The sequence below is a fragment of the Urocitellus parryii genome, chromosome 13, assembly GCF_045843805.1.
Source record: "Urocitellus parryii isolate mUroPar1 chromosome 13, mUroPar1.hap1, whole genome shotgun sequence".
Lineage (NCBI taxonomy): Eukaryota > Metazoa > Chordata > Mammalia > Rodentia > Sciuridae > Urocitellus > Urocitellus parryii.
Genome location: NC_135543.1, coordinates 38321011 through 38335775, shown reverse-complemented (window position 1 = coordinate 38335775; position 14765 = coordinate 38321011). Strand labels below are relative to the sequence as shown.

General features: G+C 34.9%; 1 protein-coding gene across 1 annotated transcript in view; it reads right to left on the bottom strand.

The window, feature by feature from the left end:
• Ccdc178 (coiled-coil domain containing 178) overlaps positions 1-14765 on the bottom strand; it is a 327934-nt gene that overhangs the window by 89250 nt on the left and 223919 nt on the right. Inside the window, exon 17 of the mRNA XM_077792201.1 lies at positions 5974-6123. Within this exon, the coding sequence (XP_077648327.1) occupies positions 5974-6123 (150 nt within the window). The remainder of the gene's footprint in view (positions 1-5973; positions 6124-14765) is intronic.

Sequence of the window (14765 nt, the reverse complement as noted above, 5' to 3'; positions counted from 1 at the left end):
TTTAAATAACTCAGTGAATCAATAAATGAATAAATGTATAATGTCTGAATTCTGTGATGCCAGGAAGTGTCCCCCCAGAGCCTGGCACACTTCACTACAGACAGTCCTCAGACTCATGTCCCTGTGTAATTCCTTCACAAGCCCACATCACTTAATGATGGTGTTCCTACCCAAGCACACCCATGACAGTTACTCTGATTACATCCAGCTATGTGTTCACTGACACTATCAAAAAAAAATCATAGCACATGTCCATCTATATTCTGATGGAGAAAGTATTTGAAACTTAGTTAAAACAACTCTGTCCTAGACTAACTTTACTTCCACTTAACTGCATATGTGGTAAATCACCAAGGCACTCTGCTCCTTCCCAAGTTCCTCAACCATAAAGTTGTTTTTTTATAAAGGAAGGCAACATTTCTTTTTAAAATGTGATCCTTTTAAATAGACATGACAGTAGAGTGTATTTTGGCATATTATACATGGAGTATAACATCTCATTCTTGTTGTTGTACACAATGTGGAGTTACACTGGTTGTGTATTCACTTATGAACACACTAAAGTTATGTCCAATTCATTCTACTGTCTTTCCTATTCCCTTCCACCCTCCCTCCTTTTCCTTCATTTCCCTTTGTCTAATCCACTGAACCTCCCTCCCCACTCCCCTTAATGTGTGTTAGCATCTGCATATCAGAGAGCATATTCGGACTTTGGTTTGTTGAGATTGGATTATTTCCTTCCTTTAACATAATAGTCTACAGTTCCATCCATTTACTGGCAAATGCCATAATTTCATTTTTTTATGGCTGACAAATATTCCATTGTGTATATCTACCACAGTTTCTTTATCCATTCATGTGCTGAAGGGCACTAGGTTGGTTCCATCGTTGAGCTATCGTGAATTGAGCTGCTATAAACATTGATGTGGCCACATCACTGTAGTATGCTGCTTTTAAGTCCTTTCGGTATATGCCAAGGAGTGGGATAACTGGGTCAAATGGTGGTTCCATTCCATTCTCCATACTGCTTTCCAGAATAGCTGCACTACTTCGCAGTCCCACCAGCAATGTCTGAGTGTACCTTTTCCCCCACATCCTCACTTACATTTGTTGTTACTTGTATTCTTAATAATTGCAATTCTGATTTCAGTAAGGTGGAATCTCAGTATAGTTTTAATTTGCATTTCTCTAATTGCTAGTAATGTGGAACATTTTTTTCATATATTTGTTGACCATTTGTATTTCTTCTGTGAAGTGTCTGCTCAGTTCCTTTGCCCATTTATTGATTTGGGTTATTTCTTTTTGTGATGTTACATTTTTTGAATTCTTTAGATATCCTAGAGATTAATGCTCTATTTGAGGTGCAGGTGGCAAAAGATTTTTCTCTCATTCTGTAGGCTCTCTCTTCATGTTCTTTATTGTTTCATTTGCTGTGAAGAAGCTTTTTAGTTTGATACCATCCCATTTATTAATTCTTGATATTACTTCTTACACTTTAGGAGTCTTGTTGAGGAAATTAGTTCCTAAGCTGATATAATGGAGATTTGGACCCACTTATTCTAGTAGGTACAGGTTCTCTGGTCTAATGCCTAGGTCTTTGATCTACTTTGAGTTTTGTGTAGGGTGATAAAGAGGGATCTAATTGCATTTTGCTACATATGGATTTCCAGTTTTTGAAGCAGCATTTGTTGAAGAGGCTATCTCTTCTCCAATATATGTTATTGTGTCTTTGTTTAGTATGAGATAACTGTATTTTATGTGGGTTTGCCTCTATGTCTTCTATTCTGCATCATTGGTCTTTATGTCTGTGGTACCAATACCACACTGTTTTTGCTACTATAGCTCTGTAGTATAATTTAAGGTCCGATATTGTGATGCCTCCTGCTTCTCTTTTCCTGGTGAGGATTGCTAAGGCTATTCTGGGCCTCTTGTTTTTTCAAATTGATCTCATGACAACCTTTTCTATTTCTATGAAGAACATCAGTAGAATTTTATTAGGAATTGCATTAAATTTGTAAGGCACTTTTGGCTGTGTGACCATTTTGACAATATTAATTCTGCCTATCCAAAAAAACATGGGAGATCTTTCAATATTTTAAGGTCTTCTTTCCTTCTTTAGCGTTCTATAGTTTTCTCTGTAGAGATCTTTCACCTCTTTTGTTATATTCATTCCCAATTTTTTTTCAAGGCTACTGTGAATGAAATAGTTTTCCTAGTTTATCTTTCAGTTCATTCATCATAGATGTATAGGAATGCAATTGATTTATAGTTGTTAATTTTATAGCCTGCTATTTGCTGAATTAATTTATGAGTTCTAGAAGTTTTCTGGTATAGTTTTTTGGGTCTTCTAAATATAGAATCATGTTGTTGGCAAACAGAGATAGTTTGAGCTCTTCTTTTCCTATTCTCATCCCTTTAATTTCTTTCTCCTGTCTAATTGTTCTGGCTAGAGTTTCAAGGACTATGTTGAATAGAAGTGATGAGAGAGGGCATCAAAAGGCAACATTTCTAACGATGCTTCTAGTTCATAGGTTTTACATTTGAGAGTTATGAAACCTATCTAAAATCCCTGTATGAATCAAATTTCTTCTTAAATAGATTATCCTTTCTTCTGAAAAGTGTCACTGAAAAAAGTGGCTCCAATGAGATATAATTGGGGAAATACTTAGTGGATCAAACAATCATTTTTTCAGATGGACACTGGATAAATTATACATATTGTATAATTTATGTGGGTTCTGAAAAGTTTTATAAAATATGATGAGACATGTATCAGAATGTTTAATTGACATTACTGTAAAGAGGTAGTATTGGGATTAGGAAATGGCTTGGATGTAAGAAAAACTTGAGTTGCATTCCCAATGCAATCTCTCTCTGTTTGGATGATCTTATGAGACATTCAATCTCAGTTACACATCTTACATAGGGGATGAGGATGATAATAACAATTATTGTTTCCTTTGCTCTGAAAATTTTTTTCAGGATTATTAAAGGGAACAATGTTTGCAAATTTTACAATATAAATACCTGGTCCACATACATGCTTATAAAATGCTGGCTGACTCTGTGATCATTTTTATTCCCTTCGTTTAAAAACACTGGGATTTAAAGTATGCAAGAGTTAAACTCTATAAATAGTTTATGAAAAAATTTTAAAATGTTTTTAACCAGTTTGGAAAGAGATCTGGTTTTCAGCCAACAGACCACATCGACATTTGCATGCTGGCTTAACTTATCTTTCTTTGCGGGCTGAAGAATTTCAGGTGACATTTCAAACAAATACATGATGATTTCATCAAAATATTCATGGATATTTTTAAAGGAAAATATAAAAAATATATTTTAAAGCACCTTATTAAAATAATAAAAATGTCTATATTCATACAGAAGTAAAACCTGTTTTTCAGACTCTTTCCTTCATTCATTTCTGGTGTTATTTGTAATTTTGACATTTGAGAAGTTTTAGATTGGATTCTCTTCTATCGTTACCCATGAACAGGGCAAATAGGAGTTTTACATAATTGCTTTTGCCTGTTTCTGATTTTTAAAGGGGAAAATATCAATTGCTGCAAATTTTAAAAGTACAGGATAGTATCAAGAAACACACAAATAAAGCAAACACAGTACTATCACCGAGAATAATATTATAGCATTCTCACATTTGAAACATCTGCATGTAGAAGTGTAGTAAGGAAAGGGACATTATTTTTAATTTGTTTTACTCTTCCATCATGCTTTCGTTGCTACTCTTAGCCTAATAATACAAAGAAGTATAGAAATGTGTGATTTTTGTAGAGAGAGAAATATTCCCTCAGAAGTACAATAATTACAACATAATTATTTATCACAAAAAGAAGGATTCAGGTTAGGAAGCAATGAAATCAATGTAAAATAGGAAAAATGCACACAAAATTCACAAAGATCCATTTTATCTGACAAAGGAATTCAACAAGGGAATCAGTGGTTGAACAATGCTTTTGTGTACCCCCAAAATAAACTGGCCAGAGGACTAAACCTACATCCACAGGAAATGCTGCAATATCAAAAAAAAAAATGGACGAAAATATTAAAGGGTTTTCTCCTTTTTGATGGCCAAATTCCGTCCTGTAAGCAGTGCATTAGACGCTAATGACATACGATTTCTCACTGACAGATTTAACAGCATCAATAAGGCCTCTCTGTCCATTGCAGCAAATTGATCCTACATGACACTGACAAGGGCAGCCTGCACTTAATGACCTCCATCGCTGAAGGATGGAAATGAAAAATGATTGGAAGTCCAAATAAATCTTTGAAAGTTTCCCTGAAACAGGTGTGCTGAAAGGGATTCGTCTGAGGGATCACAAACATAAACCCGATCTCCTAACATTCTCCATTGTCTGCTCATGCCAAGGTCTCATTCCTTGTCAAGATTTGCTTTACTTTAAAAAAAAATGTGGTCATGACAATTTTGTCCTAACTATGGCAATAGAATGCCAGGAAAAGGCATGACTCTTCACTATTTATTCAGAAATCTAATATGTTTGTCATTGGCCATCAAAGGATTCTATGTAAACTAGAAACAAAAGTTCATACAATTTGTTTTTGTCTTCCCCTGGATTGGAAAAGAAAATAAGAGATAGAAATTGATCATTTTTCTTCCCCAATGACCAGGAATGCATAGAACGTGTTTAACTGCAATAATAATGTTAAATGCTTGAAATGACTGGATATATTCCCCATGGATGCAGAGATACTTTTGTCTTTGAACCCTGCACCATGGTTTGAGGACAATAAGATTTGGACAGAGAGTTGTTTTCTTCATTCTTTTCTGAACACATTTACTTCTTGATCTACCTTCATCTCCTACTGTTTCAACACAAATTTGTAAGAGAAAAAATACACCCTTTTTTTTCCCCATGTATAGGCCAGAAGCTTTGACTCTCATCTGAGCAGATGGATGAGAAACAGAGGGGAGTTTACAAGCAGCTACAAGCAGCATACCAGATGAATGCCACAGTCACTTACAGCCACACAGCGTCCTTTTATTTTCCAACTAACTTACTATGGGTGTCATTTTTTTTTTTAATTCCTGAACAATTGCTTGTTTAGGTAAATTTTTACACATGAGAAAACTGAGGTTGGAAAGGTTCAGTAACTCACCAAAATCACTGAGTTCATGATGGGGGAGTCTATGTTCAAATTTCATCTTTCTGCTCTCCCAGTATTCACAAGAATAAGAGGTAGGTGTAGCACCAGAATTCTAAACTATAATTTATAGTGCAGCAGCATGGGCAATACCCACAGGAGAAAAGACACAGTGTACTGGTTGTTGTACATAGGTAAATTATTAAAAAAAAATCATGCCTCTATTTTTTAAAATTCGAATCCTGGGGGGGGGGGCAAAGATTGAAAGAAAATAACTACATCTTGCCACTAAGTAACTGAAGACCATGGAGGAAATAGCTATATATTAACACTTGTACAATGCAGCTGTTTTACTCTCCTGCTGTCACCATGACAGAGTTTTCACAAATTTTTAGAATATTTTATAATTCCCAGCAATCGCTATCAGAGAGTCAGCTTTTCCCCCCCAAAGTTTCTAGTTAATCCTTTTATCAAGTAAACATATATCAAAAGGAAGACTTAGAGGCCAATCATGGAAAGTCACCTACAATTAGAATTGAAATTTAAGGAATTCGATAATATATAGAAGTCCAAAAAATAAAAAAGAATTTGGGATTAATGATCACAGCAACTAAAAGCAAATTAGTATAGGATGGTGGAGTAGAAACTAGAAAGTTTTTCATGCCTCAAGTATTCTTTCAAAATTCTATTTCAAGTTTTGATATAAATATAAAATAAAATTTTACAAATAAAAACATGCCATTTTGTGGCACAAGGACCACCATAACAATGAAGACCCCAAACTGACCAATTTTTACTTTTTGTAATAAACATGTCAAATAAGTGATTAAAAAAATTTTTAAATACCTCTTTCTTATCTCTAACAGAAGCATCAATTGATAGCTTTCTGCTATATATATTGAAGAATTTGTCCTTTTCGGCTAAGAAAATTTCCAGTAGTTTTTGATATTCTTGAGCTAAACGTAGATTTTCTTCCAGGGAATTATCTTGCAATTTCTAGAAGATAAAATTAAGACCATTTGTTTGTTTATTTTTTTCCATCTTTAGAATTACTTAAAAGTGTTCTAATATATAGTATAGAAAAGTAACAAAATAACCAAAAAATTGTTTCCCCTGACATCTATACCCATTTTCAATTTAATAATTTCCTTTCTCAATGCAGATTAATTTTTTAGCATTGATATATGATTTATCAGAGTTTGTCCACCTTTTGCTCCCTGGGCTTCCCTCCATCACTCCTCCTGGAAGGAGTATCTTGGGAGGGTCTTTTCAGAATCCCAATAGTTGTTTTCCAATTTCCCAGCCCCTTTTCCTTTCCTCTGACCCTGTGCTCAAACCACTAGAAGACACTTTGCTTAGAATTTGACCCCTAAGAGGTTTTGAGTGCTGGCACTCATAAAAAGCATTCAAAACAGGAGGAAAGAATTAAAGCATGGGGAAGTCGACATTTAGAAGTACCCAGAGCCACTATTTATTATTATTTTTTAGCTATGTAAAAGGTTATAATATATAATATATATATATATATATATATGACTTTGTGAGAAGTTGAGAACTTTATACCACCCTCCATGACAAAATAAATATTTGTCAAACCTAATGCAAACACTTTAGAAAATAATTTTGCATCATTACCCAAAAGCAAACTAAGGGACAATCTGTAATTTTATGTTGGATGCATGAATTCAGTTTAGTTGATGACTCCTTATATTTCTTGCACAGAAAATTTTCTTTAAAAAATACAAAATGTATCAACAGACTTGGATATTTTCAAACCTGTTAATTCAGGTGTACCTCTTATGGGATTCTCTTCTAAAAATTTTTAAAATCTTTACTCATTACAATACTATTCATAGCAGCAAAAAGTTTATAAAACCCATAAATGCATATAAATCATGATAATGATAATGATTATTAAATTACTAGATACAAAAATAACTCTTATGAAGCAATTAGAAATGTTTCTTTGTGAAAATTGCCATCACATCAAACCTTTAGTATAAGTTGTTAAAAAAATATATGTGGTATAAGAATGTACATAGGAAAAATCTAATTTAGCAGAAAATTGCCTTACAAATATTTCTGTATTTATACACCTGAAGATTTATTAAGGTCAGTAAACATATTTCTCATGAAAGCCTGTATCCATATTGATCCCCAGAGATTAATACTATGTCATAGGTGTTCTTCAAAAAGACAAAATGATGAACTGAGAATCATTTAATATGCCCTTGTCCTAATTCTGGCACAATAATTTAGAACTTTAAAACCTATCTAGCAAACTTGTCTAAAATCATATAGAATTATCTTTTGTTAGGAGTATATATTCTATGAAAATATTCCTTTGGTGGAGGCACTTTTTAAAAAATGGCTGGATAACATTTTTATACCATAACACTAATATTGAAATCTAATCCTCAAGTTACTGACTTGAAACACTGAGTCAGCTTTTGCATTGCTGTGAACAACTTTGAGGAGGAAAAGTTTATTTTGGCTCATGATATCAGAGGTTCAACTCCATACCTCTGGAACCAAGGTGGGCAGAACATCATGGCAGAAGAGCATAGCGGAGGGAAGCTGCTCAGGACATAGCAACCAGGAAGCAGAGAGAAAACTCTACTTACCAGGGACAAAATATAAATCCCCAAAACATAGTCCCCATGATCTTCTTCCTCAAGCCATACCTTACCTGCCTTTAGTTACCACTCAGTCCATATCAGAGGATTAATTCACAGATTAGGTTAAAGCTCTCATAATCAAATCATTTCACCTTGAAACATTTTTGCATTTTCTTACACATGAACTTTTGAAGGACAACTCATACTGAAACAATAACACACTGATAATGTTCACCTGGAGGTGGAAGTGGGACTCATTTCGAGTTTGGGGCTGGTTTGTTGCATTTAACATAAAGACAGTTCATATCTTGTTTCTCAGTTACCTTTCTTTCAAGTCCTAGATGGCTACTATAAACATTCAATTTGAAAAGAGTGTTGTAAAAGTTGGAGAATTGTCATTTATCATATTTAGTGAAATTTAATGAGGAATTATTTGTTCAGTTATGCCTTACTCACTATGCAATATGCAGTTTTATTCCCAAATGCATATATTTAAATTTCTGAATGACATCAATTCCTACCACTTTATATGCTATAATTAGAGCAGACTCCATGATATTAAATTATGTGGTTATGCCAATTGCCAATAAATCATCAAAACACTGCTGTATCGGTCACAATATTTTATATTATCATTCCCCAGTAATGAACATATAGAAGGATTTACCAACTCACTACCTATTCCTGAAAGTCAGTGATCTTCAAAGATGCAATGAAGTTTTTAAAATTTTAAATCATAGTATTTAGCTGACATTGCAAGTGTTTTTTCTATATTTTACTATGGTTTCATCTCATAAATCTGACTTGTGTAATTTTAACCATTAGTATTATAACACGCAAATGAAACAAAAAAGGAATGATAATTATTGGTGGAAGTATGTCTGGGGGAAATAATGCCTCCACTACTGAAGTTGAACAACTTGTAAAAGGAAAGCAGCAAAAGGTAATTAATATGAGTACAAAAGTGTAGGTCAGGAATATAACAAGTAAAAACAAAAACAAAGAATAAAAAGAGAATAAGATGATTTTTAAGCCTTTAAATTCATCAAAGCCAGCTGAATTTATTAGTAAAATCTTTCAAGTTCTCTCTGATATGTGCATGCTAGCACACAATGGGGGTGGGGAATAGAAGTTCATTGGATTAGACAAAGGGGAGTGAAGGGAAGGGAGGAAGGATGGGAATAGGAAAGACAGTAGAATGAATCAGACATAATTTTCTTTTTTCACATATAAACAAACAACCAGTGTAACTCCACATCATGTTCAACCACAAGAATGAGATCCTAATTAGAATAAGTTATACTCTATGTATGTATTATGTCAAAATACATTCTACTGTCACATATATCTAAAAAGAATAAAAATATGTAACATTTAAAAATAAAAAAAACTTAAATATTTCACATTAAGGTCTTGGTTGAATATGAATTTGAAAAGTATATTTTTGGATCTAAAAATATTAATGAAAACTTTGATTACAATCTCTGTAAGTTAAAATAACTGCATTGAGTTGATTTACAATTTCATTTTGTTTATTTATTCATTCATTAAATTGTTCAGTTACTTTTAAATAATAAAAGCTTTGAATATGATTTTAATTTAGTAACAACTGTATGCCAGATTCTCAGACACAATAATGTGCCTCAAGGAGTTTGTTCTTATGGAAGAGATTTTTATGTAAAAGTTACACAAATACTAATTAGATGATAAAATTCTGAATCTGTTATACTTTTTGTTTTCCATACTTATTAAATTTATCCAAAAAATTCTAAATATAGCACTTTCTCAAAGCAAAATTTATTGCTATTTATTCAATTCATGTTATTAATGATGTTAAGATATTTGGAATATGTCTTTTTTAAAAAATAACTTTATTTATTCTTTTTTTTTTTAATGTGGTGCTGAGGAGCAAACCCAATGCTTCACATGTGCTAAGGCAAATGCTCTACCACTGAGCCACAACCTCAGCCCTTAGAATATATCTTGATAAAGAAAACAGGCATGCCAAATCTCTCTCAATAGTTTCCATATCATTTAGAATTTAGTTAGGAAAATACTTAGCTTGATGTGGATTTGTTCTCTATTATCTCAAGTCATTTGTTAAACCTCAGTGTTTAGAGGATGTGACAACTTCTTATATCCCTTTTTTATTAGGAAATAAAAATTAAGTTTATATAGAGGTGAACAAAAGCTAGATTGTGAGTCCCATAAGTGCTGAGACCATCATTTTGCTCATCCCTAAAATGCGTCACACACAGCACAGCTGCAGTGAGTAGGTGTTTGGCTTTTCAGCAAGTTAGGAAATGAATGATTACACATACCAGTTAGGACATGCATATATTTTGCATGTTTAAACCACACATTTTATTTGCCACCACCAATGAAATAGCCTATTAGTAATTTTTAAAAATCACCTATTATAAAGAACACAGTTATTGACATTATTTGATACTACACTACTGAGAAGTTAAGATCTTAAATACATAAAGATAATTCACACAGCATGTTCATCCACTGAAAATTACTCTAACAATATACCACAGCATCCAGGCTTAACCAGTTATTTATTTGCAGTAACTCAGTGATTTTCACAAGGTACATGAAGCCTTTAAAACTATAGCTAGCACTTTTGGGATACATGCTCAGCCTCTGATATCAAAGGGTTGAAGAACCATTGCTAAAGAAATAGTCAACTTCCTTCCCTGTCAGTTAACGGGAAAAAGAGGCCAGACTGAGACTCAAAATATCCACATAGTGTTTCTCTGTTATTTTTTTTTTCACTTGACTTTTCTTATTCGTTAAGCTTTGGATTTCACCTCAGACATTTCCTCTGGTTTTTCCATTTTCAGTTTATTTTTCCCACTGTTTTCTTTTTTCTCTCTGCTTCATTTCGCTGGTAAGTGGGAAATAAGAAATTTCCATCAGAGAACTGGGTTCTTTGGGGCAAAAATATGAAGCATATTGTATATTTCACCTTGTGGTACATAGCCAAGAACTTCAAAAGAAGGCCAAACTTGAATGTTAACTCATGGATTCCACACTTAATGGAAAAGAACTAAGACTGACACAGTCACCTTAGTGAGAAAAAAAACACTATCTAGGATAATAAATCTTCATTCTAACTAGAGGTATGATATAAGACAATAAGAAAATGATAATAAGAATTAGAATCAGAGTAGCAGTTACCATTAAGGAGTGCTTACTATAGCCAAGAACTACTCTAAGAAAGCAGTATTACTGAATTTATTCTGATAGCAATTACCTGAAATTTTATTATCCCTATTTTATAGTCAGGGAAGACAAGGCAAAAAGGAATTAGGTGAGGTGAATTGGATTTTCCAAAAATATCCACAGCAATATTTTCAGTTCCACATGATTTTCCAAAACTTTGTCACTTTCTCTAAAAAGGCGAAGTCTTTTTCTCCTTCTCTGGACCTCTGGTAGACATGTGACCTCTGCAACATAGTTCTATCAACTATGATAGAAATGATGCTGTGCCTTTTGGGCTAGTTTATCAAAAAGTATAGTTTCTGACTGGCCCTCTCTTTAGCACCATTCACCCTTGGATCCAACCACCATGTTGTTAGGAGCCCATGCCCCATGGAGGGGCCAGGAAGCAGATGAGCCAGTAAGGATTCCCCAGCACAAGTCTTGGCCAACAGTATCCATTGTGACTGAACGAATCATCTAAAGAGGAGTCCAGACCCTAGTCTTCAAGTTCTCCAGATGATGGTCCAGAAAGTGTGAAATAAAGGCAATCCATCCCGAATGTACCATGTTCAAATTTCTGACACACAGAATCATGAGTATCATGAGTAGCCATTTTATACAATGAAGTTTTGAGGTGTTTGTTATATGATGATAACAACTGAAACACCAGGTATCTTGTGTAAGATTGCACAGCTACTAAGTGGAGGAGCTAAGCTTTGCATCCAGGCAGATTGGCTCTTAACTATTTGACATACACGAGCCAGCATTCTGAAACAAGGCTGTCTTCATAAAGCCTAATGACATCAATCAATCAAACTAAATAATTGAATTGCCTTGCTTTGAGTCCAGTTCCATTAAGCAACTTTTTAATAATAATCCAAATAACACATAGGTTGAAGACATAAATAAAATGGGCTGTTAAAGGAAATTAGAACTTTGGCCCCTTGGAAGCTAGTCTTCACTATCAGTCCATGAGGGCATATTGATTATATATAATAAGTCTCTTGAGTTTTTTGATCTACATTATTCCTTATTCCATGTTCTGATTAGGCATGATGTATTCACTGGCAAGGCCAAGTTCACGGACCTTCCAAGTGGAGGCCTATAGAACTCTGCACTGTGGTTGAATGCAGCACAGTAATATTACCATTGAGACAGGTGGAGGTCCAGCCAGGATCATTTACCCTGAGAAGATACTAACACTATTTGCACTTTTTTTTTAATTTAAGAAGAACTAGCAGCTAAAAAATAATTATAAGGAAAAAACTCTTGATTCAAACATTCTAGAGAAGTGTTTATGATTAAAATATCTGCACTGTTCATATATATGCAGAACATCCACAGAGCTGTCTATAGTACTTTACTGTTAATAAAATTATCATGGTGCCCACGATTAAAGTTGGGGTAACATGTCATCAATGGCTTTTAGTTATTCTTAATATAGGCATCTGCAGCCATTTCACCAAAGGGGCCAGGTACTTCTTTCAATTATGTGTTTCAAGAGAGTTGTCATTGTCTGATGCAGTCCTGATGTAATTATCTGCCGCTATCTCTGCTGATCATTTCTGATGATCTGTCTGTCATCTCTTGATTCTTGGTTATTAATAGTTTACTACAGATAGCTCCTTGCTTTCTTGCCTCTCTCCGGGGCTCTGCTGGCTGTGAATGCCACGTCTGTATTCTTATACAAACTGCCCCACACTTGCTTCAGTCCCATGGCTGGAAAGAATTGACTTCCTGCCAGAACGTCCAGAAAACAAAAGTTGTATTGCTAGTATTTATTGATTAATTTTACTCCAGAGCATCCCCCCATCTAGCTTTTCATTCATTTATTTATTTGTTCATTCAACCATGTGTTGAGCAAACCCTTAGTAAGTTTCCTCTATGGGTCTAGCTCTACAGCTAGTGTGGGGATTAAAATGGATAAGATATGATCTTGTTCGCCGGGGATTACAGGCCAAAGAAGGGGGAGGGAGAAGTGTACACAAATCTATCTGAGGTGCATTGGAATCGATTCTATAGGGTGGGGAAGCAGGAACAGAAAAGTCTTCATAGAAGAAATAATCCATGACTCGAATCTTAGAACAGTCATTTTACTGTTCAGGGATCAGAGCTGCCTTACTGCATGAGCCTGTATGTATTTGAGGAAATTTGGAGGAGTTAAGAGTCAAATGTTTTCTTGTCCCCTTTAGGATTATTAGATTGTTATTTGACCATCTGTTGATTACTACCTAACTTGTGAGTTAAACTTTGGCAGATGGTATATTCTGCTATATCTTGACTTGAAAGTATGACGGTGTAGACAAAGAAAAGTACCTGCACATTTAGTATCCCTTGTAACTAACATTGTAACTAATGCTCAATTCCCAGGGCCGATGTTTCAGTGGCATTCATCCTATACACATGCTCACACTATTGATCCCATACCATTAAATCTGCAAGTCCTCACATACGCCTTTGGCACAGCTCTGTCAGCCTGGAGCATTGTACTGGTAGTCTTGCATGCAATGAAGTTTGATGTCATTAAAGCAAGCGTTGGTACTAAGACTGATTCACAGTGCATGCAAGTGAGATTTTAGAATAGAGACAGGGGGTCTCCAAGTCTCTTTGTGAGCACTTGTTTCAAGAGCAGCCCCCTCAATTCGTGGGCATTAGTTTGAGGAACACACAATATTCAAAATACAGACTAATTCTCTAACAATATGGCAGATACATATACTTCATCAAATGCATCACCTACTGTGTGCATACAGGCTTTATCCATTGCTGCTCCCTTAAAATCTATATGCCAATTACTATCAAAAGCAAGACTTCTCCCAGTGTTCCAAAGGAGCAAGTCTGTAAGAATGATATGTCGATACCCTGAAGCCTCAGAGGAGCAAATAACTATTCTAACTCTCCCAGGACCCACTTCCTTGTCTGTGCTGCCATGGAAACAAGTCTCTTGTCCAACTCAAGTTCTCCGATAATTAGTGTTGAAAGAACATTCTTGATTTGTAAATGAACAAATCAGTCCTCTGCATCAAGGTTGTTACATGCCTCAATCTCTGAGTATCATCACATTTGACAAAACACTTCCTATTCACTCATTAATTCAAAAATTCTTACTGAGCAACTGGTATATGCACAACACTGGGGGATACTATGGAGGCCAAGGAGCACTTTTTCTGACACTGCTTGATGAAAGCCTACCCCAAGCCATCTGATCAGGAAACCAGTCCCTGCCAGAGCCCAGAGGAATACTGTCTTTAACTGCTCCAGCCCAGCACCAGCACCCATATGTAAGCACACACAGAACTCCTTATCTTAGTTCCCTGGCTGGATTGCAGATGTAGCTACTGCTGTGATTTATGTGCAGAATTTCCTAATGAACTCTGTCATTGCCTTTCAGAACTCAGAAGAGTGTCTTTGGAAATTTATGAATACCTTGTATTAACCCTTTTTGCTCATTATTTTTGTCTCTGACCAGGAAGAATGGATACCACATGGTGGGGGTGGGGGAAGCACAGCTTCAGGGCAGAAGGAGTTTGCAGTCAGCTAAGGGAATTGAGGCACTTACAAAGTTGACCATATCAGAATACATTATGCACTATGAAGGACAAAAGACAGTGGGAAAACAAGAGTAGTTCCATGAGTTCCAGATCAGTTCCAGTCAAAGTGATGAGCAAAGTTTGAAGGAAGAGTAAGCTTTTGAGCAGGTTTCTGAAGATGTTTCACATACAGAGCTCTGAATGTGGTCTCAGCAGGGAAAACTTGGCCTAGAAATATAGATGTCTATTAAATATTAAAATGAATGTGTGCTTAAAAAAG